The sequence below is a fragment of the Rattus rattus genome, chromosome 8, assembly GCF_011064425.1.
Source record: "Rattus rattus isolate New Zealand chromosome 8, Rrattus_CSIRO_v1, whole genome shotgun sequence".
In the NCBI taxonomy this organism is placed as follows: Eukaryota; Metazoa; Chordata; class Mammalia; order Rodentia; family Muridae; genus Rattus; species Rattus rattus.
In genome coordinates, this window is record NC_046161.1 from 30546745 (window position 1) to 30565387 (window position 18643).

General features: G+C 49.4%; 1 protein-coding gene across 4 annotated transcripts in view; it reads left to right on the top strand.

Moving 5' to 3' along the window:
- The window catches only part of Kirrel3 (kirre like nephrin family adhesion molecule 3), a 542831-nt gene that overhangs the window by 487267 nt on the left and 36921 nt on the right, over nt 1–18643 (top strand). For all 4 annotated transcript variants that reach the window (XM_032910358.1, XM_032910361.1, XM_032910359.1 and 1 more), the window contains exon 5: nt 11787–11944. In XM_032910358.1, the coding sequence (XP_032766249.1) occupies nt 11787–11944 (158 nt within the window). The remainder of the gene's footprint in view (nt 1–11786; nt 11945–18643) is intronic.

The window sequence follows — 18643 nt, forward strand, 5'->3', positions numbered from 1 at the left end:
TAAATTAATAAAAACAGCCATCTACTCTCAAACAGTCCCTCCCTGGTGAGACAGCTCATATATTGTTTTGAGGTTTTATTGAAAATACACAGACCGTTCCCTCCGTTCCCTGTCTTAATCTGAAAGGGAAAACGGGGAACTGTTGATTCTTTGTCCCTGACAGTATCTGTCTTCCTTGACCCTGCTCCCTAGGCACCCCTACTGCTTCTGTTACCTCCTCATTAGCACAGTTGTGTGGGTGCTCTAGGGCAAGTATCTACCATTCCGTCTTGGGAGGGGGACTGGCTCCAGAACACAGAACAAGATAGTAACAGAACAAGAGGTTCAAGCAAGGCTCTTTCACACATATGCAGTTACTTATTGAGTAGGCAATACCATTAAGAACTCCAATGTACTGAGTTCTCACCATGGTGGAAAACTCTGGGGTGTGGCATGTCTATAGACATTACATCTGCCCATTAATCAATATACCAACCCTGTGAATCAGCTACTGTAGCGTCTCTAATAGGTACTGGATATCCTAGCTGGCACAGACAGCTAGGGAACTGACCAGTGCATGATGAAGCCAGTTAGACACCCTACCTCATCTCAAGCCTAGCTTGTTTCTCCCCAGCAGCTTAAGGTCCAAACTAAAGTCGGCTTCCCAGTGTCCTGGACCTCTGAAGGTGACCCCAGGAACCTGCTGGTGTAAAGTCCCCATCTGTGTTAGGGGCAGAGGTAAAATGCAGACTCTAGCGCAGCGTCCTCCAATCCATACAGCATCACTTGAAGCCTACATCTCGTTCCCTCTCCACCCTCTCCTCTTCTTATCACCCCATGTGTCTGTGCAACCAAGCCACAGAATGACTGGTTGTCAGCTTACTGTCACCTTAACAGATATCAGAAACAATCGACTTGCTAAGAGAAAGGGGTTGGTTTTGTTCCGTCTCAGAAGGTTTTGTCCATGACCTTGTTGGTCCTGTCACTCTGCCTGAGGCTGACACATCAGGGTGGGGCAAAATAATCACGTCAAGCCCAGGAAATGAAAGAGGAAGAGGAAAAGGCTGGGGTCCTACAGTGCTTTCCTCGAATATGCTCCTGATAACCCAAAGACCTCCCATAGATTCCCACCACCTCCGGTAACAACTAATCTAGAGACCAAACCTTAAATACCTGGGCATTTGAAATTTTCAGATCCAAGTTTTCCAGACACTGCTGCCCCCTGCACTTCCAAGACTGAGAGGTCAGATGGCTAGCTTGTGTTCTTTGGGAAGGTTAAAGATAGCATGAACACTGTGGAAGCCACGGAATGCTTTGAGTCCAGTAATGGAGGCTAACAAGAAGCTCACCAGAGCTGCCAGTGGGCAGTCTGATATTGTGCTTATGTCCATCCTAATAGCAGATCATTCTTCCACAGCTCAGGAGAGCACCCCTCTAGCCCATCTGCCCACAATACCTCACAGTCTTTGCATTCTCACCGCAACTCTTTGGACTCCGTGTTTTCCTCCTTTCCTTCTGTGATGGTTTGAATGAGAACGGCCTCCACAGGCTTGTGTATTTGGATGCTTGGTTCGCAGTTGGTAGAACTGTTTGAGAAGGATTAGGAGGTGTGGCCTTGTGGATGAGTCATGTTACTAGGGGTGGGCTTTGGGGTTTCAGAAGTCCATGTCAGGCCCAGTCTCTCCCTGACTCTCTGCTGTGGAGCAGATTGATATAAGTTCTCAGCTGCTGTTCCAGCCCCATGCCTGCCTGCTTGCTGCCACATCTATCATGATGGTCATAGGCTTACCACCTCAAACTGTTAGCAAGCCTCCAATTAAATACTTTTTTATAGGTTGCTTTGGTCATGGTGTCTTTTCATATCAACAGAACAATAGCTAAGGCACCCTCCAATTAGATTGCAGAATTAACTTTATGATTATGAATAATAGCTTTTAAAAAAAGAAATTTCTAGATACTTACCATAACACATTCCATAGCGTGGAATATTCCTTTTATATCCTTTCCCAAATCTTCATGTAGACCAAAATAGAGATAGAGAGGGTTAGAAGGAAGGAGGGAAGACACCTATATTACTTAAATCACATGCTATGATTAGCTCATCTACAGGCTCGCCAGATAAAATATAGGATGCCCTATTAAACGTGAACTTAAGGCTGAGATACTAATGTACTAACATAACAAGTATTTTTTAAGTCTACATTTTGGGGCATTCTGTGATAAATCTGGGAACCTGAGGTACATACAGTCCAGCTCCACTACTTAGTGGGCTGTGCGTTGCTGAGTAAGAAACTTAGTTCTTTGGCCTCTTCCCTTCTACGATGTGCATAATTTCTGCATGTGCTTTATACAGCCTCGTCAGAGAATCAAACGATGTCTGTAAGGGATCCAGAAGCACTTCTCTGTTCTGTAAGCTACTGTTCATACGAGGACTAGTTCCCTGTGATTGTATCCAAGGAAAGGCACTACATAATAAAAGCAACACAAAGAAATGACAAGACCTCTACTCCAGAACTGCAGAAGGCTTGAAACAAGCCCACAAGTCACTATCACAGAGATGAGATGAGTATCGCATAGGTAAGATGCACGGTAGAGGCAACAAGGAAGTGTTCACGTGCCCAAGAGGGAGGATTCTTCTGGTGTGGTCAGGATGGAGCAGGGCACAAGGCAACAAACATCTTCTAATCGTGGGCTGGTCATATTTTAAGAACGGGTGACAGAAAGCCAAGTGTGCCCAAGGCCCTTCAGCAGCTCGTAGATCAGTGGAGCCAACAGATGGTATGTGCCACATGGACCTATGGAGGTGGCACATGGTCTCCAAGTAGTACAGAGGCTGGAGGAGGAAGAAGACAGCAGGAGTTAGGAGTGACAGTGTCTGTGATAATGTTCTAAGTCTTAAAGAAAGAGCAGGAGTCAATAAGGCAAAGAATAGCCTCTGGGCTGATAGAGGAAGATCATGGGATCCTGCCTAGGGTAGACTTGTGAAAGGATTCTCTCAGGAGAGGGAGCATCACAAAAATGGGCTACAGTTGAGAAAGAGGAACTGTCCAGTTCAGCTAAGGCCTCAGAGAAAAACATGAAGGCCTTGTTGCATGGCGCTGACCATGAGTGCATGAGCAGATTCTTGTGATCATCGCTTTGAAGAAGCGTAGAGGACATGGGGGTGGGATGGAGGTCTTGGAGAAGGGCAAGGCGTTATAACCCAAGCTAGGAACAGTGACTTCCCAAACCAGGGAGCAGGTGGGAGTAGAAAAGGAGAGACAAGCTAGAGCAATGTTCCAGAGATTCAAGCAGGCTGTCTAGCCATGCAACATGAAGAGAGTGGAAACCAGAAGGCAACGCTAGGTAGATGGCTGTCTTAGTAACTGAACACCGGGGCCACTTCCCCAGATAGAATATGGAGAACAGGTCTTGCAGCAGAGATGGAAAGTTTGAACCAGACGTGCTGAGCTATAACGGTCAAAGGGAACTGATCATGATGACTGGCACTAGAGATGTGCCTCACTGGTAGAGTGCTTGCCTAGCATGCATGAAGGCTTCCCTGACACTGCACGAAACCCGGCATGGTGGCACACCCTGGAATTCCAACACTCAGACCAGAAAGATCAGAAGTTGAAGGTCATGCTTGGTGAGTTCAGTGCCAACCTGGGATACCTGAGACCCAGTTGGAGGTGGGAGAGTTCTGATGGCAGCTGAGTACACTTTTGAATGCATGGTGTGGAGAATGGGGAATGCCTGGCATGAGCAAACCTAAGGAGGGAGCCGAAAAGAAAGAGCCAAGGAGGCTGGGAAGGTGGCTGGATGGCTGGGTGGGGAGGGGATAAAGGGCTTGCCTTGCCAGCATGAAGACCTAAGCTCTGATCCCAATCGCCCATGTAAAAAGCCAGGTTTGGAGGAAGATCTATAACCCCAGATCTGGTCAAGAGGGGGTAGCAGAGACAGGCAGATCCCAGACTCTATCCTAAGCGGCAAGCTTTAGGTTCATTGAGTAACCCTGTCTTAAAATACAAGAGAGGCCACTGGAGAGGTGGCTCAGTAGTTAAGAGCATTTGTTGCTCTTGCAAAAAAATAACCTGGGTTCAGTTTCCAGCCATGACTTGGTGGTTCACAACCATATGTAACTCCAGTTCCAAGGGATCTAATGCCCTCCCGACCTCCACAGGTACCATACACGTGTGTCACACATAAATGCATGCAGGCAAATATTCTCTCTCTCTCTCTCTCTCTCTCTCTCTCTCTCTCTCTCTCACACACACACACACACACACACACACACACACACACGAAGGAATGATTTCCCAAGGTCAACCAATGTGAAATTCCCATTGTAAACAGACTAGGCTTAAACTCCCAGTACTCTTCTGGACTCTACCTTCCAAGATACATACCTAATATTTATCAACATTAGAGTTTTTATTTATTTATTTACTTTCTAATCCTCCAACCAGGACCAGTAGCCTGTATTCCTAGTGTTTAGAACAGGGTTGGCATACAGTAGGTTCTCCACAGAAATTTTCTAAGTGAACATTTAGATGTCACTAGAAGCCTACACTGAAAACCAGTTCCACGCCATCGTGATATCCTATCCTGCAATTCTGCATGGTGGCCAACAGGTGGTGCATCCATGTAAGCGAGGAAAGTAGCAGCTGGCGGTACACGTGGCTCAGAGGCTCAGAGACTGAGAAGGGAAAAATCACAAAAGTGAGCAATCGGTGGATCTGACCTGCAGAAATCTGCATCCATTCCTTTAGCAGATGTCACTAAAGCACCAGCCAGAAACCTTGTCCCGGCCTGTGCTTTCTGGGCCTCTCTGAAATTCAGATTGGAAAAGCAGCGAGATGGGGCGGAGGTGGGGTGGGGAGGGGGGTTCAGGAGGGGCAGGGGGGGGGCAGGGGGGGGGGAGGCAGGAGAGCTTCCTGGGAATTACAGAGTCTAGATGAGGGCAGGAGGACCAGAGGCGGATGAACTGGGCTGCGGAGCTGCAGGAGGGATCTGCGAGAGGCCCAGACTCTAGGAACGCATTAACATACACCAAGCCTCCGTCTGGGTTCTGATGACACCACCTCCAGCGGTGTGATTCTACCTAAACAGTTTACCTCTTGAACTCAGTTTCTTCACCTGTAAAAGGGAGATCTTAGTAGATCCTGCTTCAAAGGACATTGACAATGAAACAAGAAACGGTTGACACAGCGCCTTTCACAGAATCGCAAAGCAAACTTGGCATAATAACCTGGTGACTCTTTACAAAGCCCCTCGCCACGTTCTTTATGACACAAACCTAATCTTCTTAATAACCCGGCAGGATAAGTATTTTTATGACCCCGCTTCCCAGATAAGAGGGCTCAATTTATCAGGTTGTTTAACTTGTCTGTAATAAAAAAAAGAAAAAAGAAAAAGAAAAGCTCGTAAAGTGAGAGTCTCTGCCAAGTTCAGCTCAGAAAATACACATGCCACACTGTGTCCTGTATTACATATGCTGTACTAGGTGTCAAGGATCCATGCCTAGCAAAGTTACCTTGTAGCAGAGAGGCAACCAGCACAGATATTTCCCTAGGACAAGCTAGGCATGGAGATGGGAGGGTGCCTGGAATACTACAGAAGTTACATAGTCCAACTGGAAGACTCTGGAAAGATGGGTTGAAAAGAATGGCCTCTTAGCTAGTCTTAAAGACTAGGTAAGAGCAACCTGGGAGGACAGGGGGCAGGAGACGCCTTCCATCCCAAGCTAAAGAGGTGACACCTTCTCTAAAACAAGGTCCCCTGGCTTTAATGCAGGCAGTGAGCAGTCTTCTGTTCTCCAACCTAAGCTAAGGAAGAATGGAGTCAACATGAGAACCCCAGAGCTAGTCTCATTGTCTAGTCCTCGGGCCTCACACTCATCAACCTGTCATTTTCTTCCAGCACACCCTAGAACAGCAGTCCTCAAACATAGATATGTGTAAATGTCCCCGGGGCTTTAGCAAGCTCACCAGGGAAGATGTTGCCTCTGGATTCATCCAAGCACAAACTTTGAGGTCCTGGGGTCTCGTTATGGTCCCAAAGAGAGTTGTCTGGCCTTCCTCACCGTATGCTCCACAGTTCAGGACACCAGGCAGGAGCAAAGGCAGTGAGGTGGCAAAGGCCAGAAAGGAGCATTGGCTAACCATTACACAGGGCTATCGCTGAGAGAAGACAAGACTCTGAAGATCTTTTGACAGTTGACCCCAGACACCTCTGCTGCCTTTCTCCAGCTCTAGTCAACACTGGGACTCGTGGTACATCCCCAGGCTGCGTTCCAGTCCTTCCCCAGCCAGGGCAGGAACTGGGGTGGACCCCTGAAAGAGGAAGTGTAGACTCTCAGCAAAACATCTCTGAGCTTAGCCGGCAGCCTCTCTCCAGCCTGTGAATCAGGCAAATCAGGTTTGCTGCCTATTCTCAGCGAAGAGGACTCATGCCCCAAGGAGACAAGCTAAGAACCACTTCGAACATTAAGCCTCCTCAGTCCCTTCTCTCTGGGAAGTTAGACCAGGGGTTTCTCCATAGCTGTCTAACCAGACCAAGGAAGGACTTTGCCCACCACTCCCCCTAAATGTACCCTGAATGAACACACACACACACACACACACACACACACACACACACACACACACACGGGATAGGGAGGTAGGCAGGGAGGGAAGGAGAGACTATAAAAACATGGTCCTCATAAACTGTCTGCACTCCCAAGGGGATCTTTCACTACTTATTAAAACAAATGCATATGGATGTCCCTGTGAGTTGGGTACTGACCTAGGCACAGCAGTGCTACCAGGACCATGACAGATAAAGCCTTTCCTGCTCTTTGCTGTTCAGTCATGAAGAAGATAAAATGAGAACTGCATCAGAAAGACTGTTACATGGGGTGTCCAGGGCAAGCCCCTCTGGGAGCACTGCTGGAATGGTACCCTGTGGACCCTTAGGCAGAGGAGTTGATGAGCCAGGTCCTGGGGAAGAAGGAAGATGGGCGAACTGGTATCTCGGGGGTACCAGGGAATCATGGGTGAAAGTGTCTGTGGGCAACTCCCAGTGCAAGTGATTTTTTGGGTACAGTGGGGAGCCGGAGAGAATTTGAGGTAGAACAGGGATACAACCCATTCAAGTTTTGAGTAGACCTCTCCATTATAGAACGGAGAAGTCATTGCCAATGAGTGACAGCCATGTCCCCCAAAGCCTAAGTTCTGTGAGTTCCCCAACGCTGGCCGAAGGCAAGAAGAGGGCCTGGCTAGTTTCCCACCTTTCCTGCCGCCACACAGAGCCTTCTGTGTGGATGTTGCTGACTCAAGAGGCAGTTGCGCCCAGATGGCTGTGTGGAGCCAGCCATCTGGGTTGACATGGTGTCTGAGGAATTCCTGGAAACCCAACCAGGAGCCCACTTAGGTGACCAGTGGGATGAAACATCCTCAATGTTACTCCAAGACAGTGTACCCAGGCTGCTTGGGGGTGCAGGGTGACCAAGCTGATGAGTCAAAACCAGTAAGTTAAATGAGCTTGGCTCTATACAGTTGTCAGTGAGTTGACAGCAGCTCAGCATGGGGCAACATCCTCCAACCCTAGCCCTAGGCAGCCTTCTATCCAGCTGGTGTTGCCTTGGCCACAAGCTCCAGGCAAGGCCATCTCAGGGATAACTATAAGGTTCCATGGTGCTTCTAGATACAGAATCCTGTTGAATGAGATGAGGGATAGAGGTCAAAGGGAACATCAGTTCCCTGGATGTGCCCTTCCAAATCCACTCCTTTCCTTCTTTGCTTTCTCCCTGATTACCTCGGGCCAGTCTCTTTCTCTCGGGCCTCAGTTTCCTTGTATCCATGTAGATTGGACTGTGTAACATCTCCCCATCCTATTCCTCCAAAGAGGTGCCCTTGTTCTTGGCAGCAGAGCTCGGAGAGGGTTTTCAGGGGCTCCCCACTCACAAAGGATGAGAGATAGATGCCTTACACTGCCCACAGTAGGGCAGGTGCCAGAGAAAGAACACAGCAGGGAGATAGACCAACCAACCCTAGGAGCTACTCAAATCCTGAGTGACAGGAAGGTCAACTATGAAGAGCCACCTCCCCTATGATGGGAACCTGAGTGGGAGGGTCTGCTCCCCTCTCTTCAAGGGGCCAGCTGGGTGAGGTATATTCATTCCTGCTCGCCCTGTCTGAAGCAGGCTCAAAACCAGAGACTGCCTGTGCTCCACTGGGGTCTTCCCCGGCTTCAGTCCCCCAACAGTTAATGCAAATTTAGTGCCTGACTGACAACAGGAGCAACACCAAAACAGTCAACTATTTTTATCTCCAGATTAATCACAAAAAGGCTAGCGCTTCCACCTTCCTTGTGATTAAAAATTAGGAGACCAAACTCTATAGTGGTTCAGGATAATAACCAATCCTGTGAGGGGATGTATGAATAATGCATCTCCAGGCCTGGGCTTCTCTGAGACTTCCTCCCCTCCCCACATGGCCCTAGCAATGGCTCCCCATCTGAATGGAGAGGTAATGAGTACCCCCCCCTACACACACACACACACACACACACACACACATCTCCCATCTGAGCTACAGCTGCCAAGAACGAGTGTTGATTTCTATTCAGCGGATGGCCCCCAAACATCCTCCCTCCTCACCCACCCCAGCCCCCCACCGCACCCCCACCCACCCCTCCCACCCCCATCTGGTGTGCATCGAGGCGAAGGCCAATCAATAATGCATGGCTACATGAATAACTAGCATGATAACCACTTATTTGGGAAGATGTAATCAGGACCCATTCTGAGGGTGGATGTTTTGTGTGTGAATGTGTGTGTGTGTGTGTGTGTGTGTGTGTGTGTGTGTGTGCCTAAGAACTCCCACAAACACAGTGCCTCTCCACTCCCGAGTCCCCTCATCCCCAATTCTGCTAATGAAATCTCCTCTACACAAAACTGGAAAAGCAAGAAGGAGGAGAGGTAAAGGACATACAGATGAACAGAGGAAGAACACACACACACACACACACACACACACACACACACACACACACACACACACACACACACCTGCACCTTGATCATTATATAGAGCAGCTCTATTCACCTAAGACAAAAGCCCAGAGAAAGTCTGGTACTCAAATGTGGTTACTGTTCCACATCCTGGCGGAAGCGTTAAAAGACCTGATGCCCAAGATCCAGCTCCAGGCTCTGGGGTCTCATAGATCAAAGATCATGCCAGCAATAAGATTGAAGAAACTTCCTCAGAACGTTTCCAGCCAACCCCTGGCTTGTTTTAATACATGCCAAAGCTAGAGGGAGTGCTCATACTCTCTACCTGAAGACACGGGCAAGGAGATGGGGGAACTGCCCTACCGTCATCCTCTGACCCAGGACACCCTCTGCCATCTGCATCTCTTGACTCACTGCTGCAAGGCAGAGGGTGACAAAAGGGTCAAGTGGTCCTTCTGCTCTGGGACCAGTTATTCTGTTCCCAGCCCAACTTCGGAATATGAGTTCCTACCCTGGAGTTGAGCATCCAACACTGGGGGGGGGGGGGCTTCCACTACTAAGAGCTGAGCAGGACCACCCAACTTTCCACAGAATATTGCAAATCTCAGCCCTCACTGCTGGAGGGGCCCAGCTCACCCCAACTGCAGGAAGCTGAAATCCCTCTCATCAGTCACTAGCCACACCCCCATTGATGGAAACTCCTAATTAACCCCACTTTGCTCTCTGGCCACGCCTACACCAAGAAGGCCACAGGCACTAATAAGAGGGTACCAAGGGCACAAGCAGTTATCTTCAGTGTCCAGCCCATACTGGCCTCTATCCTCCAGCCTGGCAGCTCCAGGACCTCCTGGAGAGGCCTGGCTTCAGAGCTATGGGCATGGAAGGTTAGATAAGGCCAACTTCCTCCCTGGGCCAGGATCTTTTCAGCATCCGGAGCTGGTTTCGGTAAGTGAGGGGGTCCCATCTTCCAGAGTCCAACAAAGCTGAGATCCCTCAAAAATGGTTCTTCAGAGATGTAACAGCTGAGCCAGGCTTCCGCCAAGACCAGACAGGCATAAGTGGGCTAACCAACCTGAAGGCTTGCTGCTTTGGGTGTATTGGCCTAGACAAACATGGGGTCCTCCTGTCTGGTAGTGAAGGACTGACGGAGAGGAAGACACCAAAGCCACAAGCAGAGGTTTTTATGGAGGGTCAAGCTGCAGGGATGGCTTGACCCTAAAAGCCCATAAGAAGACCTTCGCTCTAGAAGATCTTTGCTGATCACCCACCCACCCATCTGCTTTTCATTTCTTAGAGTATGCAAACTTCCTGCCTCCACTGTGTCAGGGGAGTCCCTGAGCCCCTTCTACTCTCCAGTAGGAGAGAGAGATAGAGGCTCCTCAAGGGACAGTCTCTTATGATGGTCTTCATGGAGCCCTGCCTCCTCTGTGACTTGTCCATAGAGCAGTAAAGGCCTGGGGAGCTTCAATATGTCCAGAAGCAGCAGCAACAGCAGCAGCACAAGTAGCTGTGTGTCCTTAGTCAACTCTGGATGGCTTCAAGCTTTCTCACTGCGTAATAATTGACTCCCATCATACCTGCCTGTCCTATGGTGTGACCTTCACGGGAATCAAAGGTGATTCACTGGAGCCAGTGGATGTCTGTGGAGACGCTTCAAGGCATGGCCTTCTGTGTTGGCCCTGCCAAGGGACTTGCTCCACAGGAAGGGGACAATCCCATGTCCTTCCCTTTTGGGCGCTATGGTTCTCTGATGGAAGCACCAATCACCAACCACACTGTTACATGTAGGGGAAAAATAATCTCAGGTTAAGGAGGTTCTTCCTGAGTGGGGATGAAAGTGCAGGGGCGACTGTGAAGGGCAGGGATCAGAAAAGGCCAGAAGTGCAAACTCTAAAGATCCAAAGGCCTGTCCTGTCACCTGTCACCTGTGACAGAAAAGGCCAGCCTGCTCAAGGTTCAAAGGCTAGCCTTCCAGCCCCAGTTCGGCCGTACATTCACGGGACGACCTTGAGCAAGTCTCTTGGTGAGCCTCTGTTTTCAGGTCTTTGTAATTGAGATAAAAATACTGTTTCCCCTGCAAAACTGCTGTGAGAGGCATGACAAAGCTTGACCAAAAGAAAAGAAATAAATGTTGGAGCTGGATGGATGGATGGATGGATGGATGGATGGATGGATGGATGGTTTGGTTATTATGAGCAGTTCTTCCAGGGACCAGACAGAGTGTGGTTCCCAGTGCAAACATCAGGTGGCTCACAAGTACAGCTCTAGAGGATATAGTGCTCTGGCCTCAGAGCACTGGCACCTACGTGCAAGCACATGCCTATGCACAATTAAAAATACGACCTTTAGGACTGGAGAGGTGGCTCAGTGGTTAAGAGCACTGACTGCTCTTCCAGAGGTTCTGAGTTCAAATCCCAGCAACCACATGGTGGCTCACAACCATCTGTAATGGTATCTGATGTCCTCTTCTGGTCTGTCTAAAGACAATTATAGTGCACTCATATACATAAAATAAATAAATCTTAAAAAAATACAATCTTTAAAAATAAATCCTTTTTTTTTAGGTTGAAAATAAAGATCCTATGGATTCCTGGTACTTCGATTACAAAGCTCTGCTTACAGGACTATGAAGCAGGCTAGGGATACCTGCCAGTCACCACATGTGTTTATTCCTGACAAGTTGAAGAACAGCATGTCCCTTTATTATTGTCCCTATCACCCTAACACAGAGGGTGACACTCTTTATTGAAGAGCAGTTATTGCCCATTATCCCCTGCCATGTCAAACAGACGCCCACATCAACTTAACCTCTCTCCTCCTCTCCCCACAGTGCCACCTGATGACCCCATCATCCTAGGGGGGCCTGTGATCAGCCTTCGGGCAGGGGATCCCCTCAACCTCACCTGCCACGCAGACAATGCCAAGCCTGCAGCTTCCATCATCTGGCTACGCAAAGGAGAGGTCATCAATGGGGCCACCTACTCCAAGGTGAGCCTGAAGGTGAAAATGGGGGTGCGGGGTGGACAGTGGGACAAAAGATAAAGGGGGTCAAGGGTGGGGGTGTCAGGTGCTCAAAGACAAGCTTTGCCTCTCCTCTTGTGGAAGGTCTTCTGTTGTTGCTTCATTCTCCCTGTGTGTGCCTGCTTGCCTCATTGGTCATTGTAGTCCTCAGGTTGTTTCTTTCATTAGCCTCCCCTCCTCAACCTTCCCATCCTGTCCCCCAACTAGGATAACCCTAGAACAAGGTATGGTCAGAAGTGAAGCAGAAGCAGCCAGACCAGGATTGCCACAACTAATATGTGACCCTCTGAGCCTCTGAAAAACTGTGCCCAGATACACCCCCTCCCCCCCAAAAAACCTCCTTAATTGAACCCTAAGTCTCAAAAGAGTAAAAGCCTTTGGAAGGTGGTGATGTCGTGAGAGTGATGTATTCATGATTGAAATTAGTGCCCTTATAAAAGAGGCCCAAGAGAGACCCTTGTCCTTTTCACCATGTCCAGACACTACAAGAGGACGGCCACTAACAAACAGGTATCTGACCCTTGCCATACACTGGGTCAGTCTGCCCTGGTCTCGGGCCTCCAGGGCTATGAAAAAATGAGCTTCTTCTGCTCTCCGGCTTAGGTGTTGTGTTAAAACAGCCTGGATGGATTTAAGACTTGTTTCAGAAAGCACAGTGAGTTAATGTTTCTCCCAAGTGTTGCACGGACCACATTCATACTAACAAATTACGCATTGTTCATCTGAAGTTCAAGGTTAATAGGTCATCCTGTATTTTGATTTGCTCGATCTGGCCTGCTTCCCACTGCTGCCTGCTGAGAGGCCTGAACAGGAAGGGCTAAATCTAAGTAAGCTTTGTACCTTGAAGTGCTTGCCAATGGGCTGCTTTTCTTTCTCTCACACAGTAGCACCCTGAACTGACCCCCGCTGTACCCCGCTGCTTTGGTGGGTTTTTGTTTTTTTTTACATGTTTTGACAGCTTGTGGCCTCATGGATCCTGGGATGTGAAGGCAGCCCCGGTTAACTAGTTCCCCCAAAAGAGTTAACAACTCACTGTTCACTCTTCAGCCCATCTGGAATCCACAGCCAGTGATTTTCAGGACCAGCAATTAGAAATATCAGATCTCTGTACCCAAGAGCCCACTAAAACTACACCAGCTATCCAACCGTAAACCTGTGCGGGCCCTACCCTGCCTCATCCACCCATTTCCCCACAAATCACCACAAGGGTTCATCGTGCGCTCTCCGCTCCACTCCCAATGGCCTGGTGTGGTGTGGCTTACCATGTCGCCTCCTCTTGTGAACCTGTGAATTACAAACCAACTCTGGCCATGGCTCCTTCATGTGTTAGCCTCACTGTTCATGATTACAGCCAGAAAAAAAATAACCTGTGCCACATGCCTCCCCAGAAGACTTATGGGGTCCCAGTGGAGTTTACATCCTGCAGAGACTTCCAGATGGAGACCTCGGAGGTCTATTGGCCCGAGCTCTTTTTATCTAGAGACAGAAAACTGGGACCTTCAGGGCAGTGCCTGGACTGCTCGGTTGACTTCTAACAGCACCAGAATCTTTGTCACCTAGGTTTTCTTCTTTTGTGGGCCTCTCCCAGGACAGGCTCAGACCCCTCTGGTCCCCCCAAAACACCATGAGATGCTATATCAGGGTGCCGGGGAAAGCAGGCTCCAGTCTCTGAAGTTGGGCTACCATTTTCTAGGAGACTGCCTGACTCAGGGCCCTCAGTTTCAGAGGGTGACAAGGCACATGCTTGTTCTTTAGTCTTGATCCCCAGCTGGCTCCTCCCCATGGGTCCTAAAAAGAAGAATGTTTTCTCCATCAGCAGAGGATGTGAAGAAAGGCCATTCCTATTCTAAGGATGGTTCCTTCCCATCTCAAATTGGTTCTGCTGCCAAAGGCCACTGATCAAAGCTTGGCTTACCACCCAAGTCCTAGGGCCAGATTTCTAAACAAATGGCTTCTCTTGGGCCTGAATCGACCCTAGGAACAATGCTTTCTCTTGGGAGATAAGTCCTGGGCAGAGCCTCACTGTGAGGATGTCAAGAAAGACAAACACATGGCCCCGGGGCTAAGGTCATCCAGGGGAGACTGGGAAAGAGAAGGGTATGACTACATTGGAGGTGCCTGTCTAGGGTCTTTCTGAAGTTAGTCCAGCCTGACCCTCCCAGGATACATGAATAGAAGAGTATAGGCCTCATCTAATGAAGACAGGAATCAGGGTCACCCTGTGAGACCTATTCCAGGGGAGCCTATTCAGAAGGCCATTCTCTCCCACACGATGAGGACTACTTAGCAAGCCTGGCGCATTGCCTTTCTGGAAAGGAGACTGTGTGCCTTTCCTCACCCAGTTCCACCCTTATTTGGACTGTCACAAGAAGAATGGCAGCTGGGCCAGATGCCAGGCCCTGTTCTCTGTTATCCTAAGCAACATTTCCTGGGCTCGGTTTCCTCCTCTAAACATAAAAGAGGCGGAAGAAACACTCAGAAAGTGCTTCAGCTGTGACAGGCTGCAAACCCATGGACTGGACTTTAATATGAGGAGCAGCCTTGCCTAGGAGAGCAATATGGCCCAAGCCGAGGGGCTGTCAGAGACTGGCCTCACACCCAACCTCCTCCTAGGAGCTCAGCCAGGCTGTTTCTTCTCCAGAACTGCAAAGACAATTATGATAAGCCAGATACTTACTTACAAAGGCAGAGTGGCTGGGAACACACAAACACACACAACCACTCAGACGGGGTCCACAGGGACGTCTCCAGGACTGGCAGATCTAAGGTCTTCAAGGCTTGTCATATGGTGGCAGTTAAGCCCACCGATCCTGAATCTGGGTGGCCTAAGTTGGATTCCAGGCTCCACCACCCTGTAGCTACGTGATCTGAACTTTCCATGTCTGTGACCTCGTCTGTATGCTGGAAACATCATTAGCACCCAGGTCTAGGGATGGCGGGGGACATGAGCGAGAAACCCGCCTGGCAGATTGAGCCTGCAGTAAGTACAACTGTAGGGACCATCATTGGTCCTTGGGTCCTCACACATGGCCACCTGCATTTTCTAGATGTCGTGGCAGTGTCCCAGTAGAGAAGTCCACAGGGTGCTGCAGGCTAGTCTTGCAACATAGCTACCCAGGCTCCATCCCCAGGACCCCACATGATAGAAAGAAAGAACTAATACCCACAAGTTGTCCTCTGACACCCACATGCACACTAAGACATGTGTGCGCGCGCACACATAATACATAAACAAACAAACACAAATACAAATTGCTTATTTGATTGTGTTTTGAGATAGGGTCTCACCATGTAGCCCTGCCTAGCCTGACTGGCCTTTACCTTGCCGACTAGGCTCGCCTTGAACTTAGAGAGATCCACCTGCCTCTGCCTTCCCATCGCTAGGATCCAAGCTGCACGTGACCAAGCCCAGCAAACGTAATTCTTTCAAAGTTCTTTGTGAGGGGATAGCACGAAGGCTCTGTGTTCGTCATTTCACGGCTGTGACAAACTCCCTGGCAAAAGCAACTTGAAGAAGGGAATGTTTGCTCTGGCTCAGAGTCTGAGGGCAGAGCTCACTGTGGTGGGGAAGCCATGGTAGCTGGAGTCTGAGGCTGCTGGTGTTGTGTCCCACCTGGGCATGGGCAGACTTCAGAGCTTCTCTCCGAGGCCCGGTGCTAGGGTAAGCAGATTGACTACGTTACTCTTTGCCTGCCAAGTCTGTTGAAAGAGGAGACTGGGGGTGAGGAGGGACTGCCTCTCTCCTATCACTTCATGGATACCCTGCCTGGGAATCTAGGGGTTGGGGGAGGCAGCTGGGATTCTCCCTCGTACCTCTTGGGCCTGATACAAGAATGGGTGTCACAGGGCAAGCATCTGAAAGGTCAAAGCTAAGTCCAGGGAGGGTGGAACCAGTGATAGGAATGGAAGAGGCCTACGGGCTTTTAGCCGCAAGGTCAACCTTCCCTAGACCATTCTTCTCACCACTTCCTTCCCCAGGGAGGAGGACTGACTGACATACGATGGGCCAGACAGAAGAAGGTTTTGTTTTAGGAGATACAGTCTTTCATCCCCCGACTTCTTTGTTTTCTCCATGTTTGGGCTACCTGCCTACTCAAGCCACTGTCAGCCTGCCAACCCCCTTGTCTCCACTGGGCATGCGCTAAGATGAGCTCCAGAGACCTTGCCCAGGAATGGGATGCTGGCTCACAAGTCCCTGGCCCTCGCTCTCTGTGGTACACACTGTCTCCTCAGTCACTCCAGCACATGGACTTGTCAAACCTAGGGGGCCCAGAATATCTACCCTATTCTACGTATGTGATAGCCAACTGTGCTCACCTTATCTATGAAGGGCATCTCTTCTAGCCCTAGGGCAGAAGCCCGAGGCAGGGTCCCCTGCAGACGACGACACTGCACAGACCTATGTTACCCACACAATTCCTATTCAGTCCAGATAACAAGAAGTCTGCCTACACGGACCCCTCAAATGTCTGTAAAAAGGGAAGCAGAGAGATGATTTAAAAAAGAGAGAGAGAGAGAGCAGGTGGGGGAGGTGAGTGGGGAGGGAGAAGAGAAAGGGCCTTGTTGCCTGGCAATCAGGCCTGCTCAAGGCCTCTCCAGGCAGTTTGCATATCAATGAGCAGCCCGTATTTAGCAGCCGAGTGGGGCACCCACACACACTGCCTTGCCTTCAGGCTGCCCATCTCTGGGGGCTCAGTCTGACTTTCCACTGCTGGGAAAGTTGGAAAGATCTGCCACCCACGCTGGGCAACTGCCCCAAGAGTGCCCTCAGCCCCCACAGGGCAACCTCACAGGCCAGTGCCGAGAAAACGGAGCGGTGAATGCCTCAGTGACCTCAGGAACACATCAGTGGACTTGGGCGCACAAACAGGAAGCTGCACCAGATCCAGTTCTGTTCAGACAGGCACTGAAAGCCTCACACAGTCACTGGAGCCCCGAAGGACGTTCCTTCCATGCAGTGAGTGGGGAGAAGCCTTTGAACACCCACCAACAGAAGTGGGTGCATGCGTGCGTGCAGGAGAGAGGCAGAAATCCACTCTTGGAGAACTGAGCTCCAACACGTTCCTGACCACACGATGCTGTCAGTGCAAAAACCACGTGTTTCATCTTAAAAGGAATGAGAGAGAGCTTATTCTGGAGCCATTGTGAGTAACCGTGGCCGGGAACCTAGATTTACGTTACTCCAAATTACATGTTCTAACGTGAAGGAAGTTTCATGAGGTTTTTATAGTTTGACAGAACAACGATGCTATCTGAGCTTTTGGGTTGGTGGAAGCTAGTGGTGTGCTAAGTTAATAGATTCCAAAAAAGAAAAAGAAATTAACGATTAGTCACAGGTTATTAGTTCTTGACGCAGAGGTGGGCAAGCCATGACTGTTCCGGAGGGCTAAAACAAGCCCCAGAGAAGCAGTTAGCATCTGGACCTGCAACCTTCCAGTTTCTCATCATGCTGGCATTCTAATCAGTTGATCATTCTTTGCAGATACAGTTGATTTTCAGGATTTTTGGTCACAATGCCCAGCATATATGCCCAGCCCCTGGCCCCTGTCTGTACATCAACATGGATTGGATCACTGTAGATCCCCATCAAAGCCACATCGATAAGCTTAGGGAACTGGTAGGCTGGGATCTAGAGTCTGATGCTACAATAGGGCCCACCAAGCTCCAAGGACGTAGTGAGGAATCCAGGAACAGGTGACTCCATTATCATTTGCTCCCCAACCCTAACCCCAGAGCTGATTACTATGCTGATGAAAGACTCGGTGCCTGAGGTGTGTCCCCAGAGACAACCTCCAGAGAGGAGAGAGGTGAGGGGTATAGGGATGACAGACACGGGGAAGCAGGTCTCTGATGGAGTCAGCATATGATAAAATGTCCCACTTAGAAGACACCTTCAAGGCCACCAGGTCTTAAGGCCTCATTTGCATATGAGAAAAGTGACAGAAGAGACTTACAAAAGAGAAACAAAGCAAGAGATAAAAGAAGAAAGAAATTCAAAACACGACAACGAGGGAAGGTGAACATCCACTCTCCGCTCAAAAGACAATACTCAAGATAGTCAGTGGGAAGGGAGTCACACTTAAACAAGGGTCAGCCCTGAAAAGATGGAGGAGCCTGCCATCCTCAGACACTGTCTTAAGGACAAGGATACATGAAAGGGCTTTTTTTTTAAGAGAGAGACAGAAAGGAGATACAGTGGGACGATGGGCAAAAAACACTATGCACTAACTGGGGACCAGCCTGGACATCCTGGATCTTTAGTCAAACATCTCAATGTCCCTACAATGTAAACCTCATAGCTGATGCACAGGACCAGAATAAGATGGGTATTACCCATTCTGGTAATATCGAAAGATCACTAGGCATTCTGGGTTCTATCAGGATAAAATTAAAAAAAAAAAAAAAACCTAATCTTTTTTTGCATTTAATGCATTTTTCTTTGGGGTTTGGGGAACAGAGCAAAGGGGGAGGAAGCAAAAGGAAGCTTTGCCAAGGATCACTCCCAAAACAGCCACCAAGGTATGCCCCTGGCCACCTCGAACCCCTGTAGGCTTGCAGCTTCAGGCTTCCCTCTCCTGACAGCAGATCTGCCTGAGGGGCCAGCAGACATAGCCCTCCTCCATGGGGCTGCTGCCCGGGCCCTGAGGTATTTCCAAGAACTGGGAG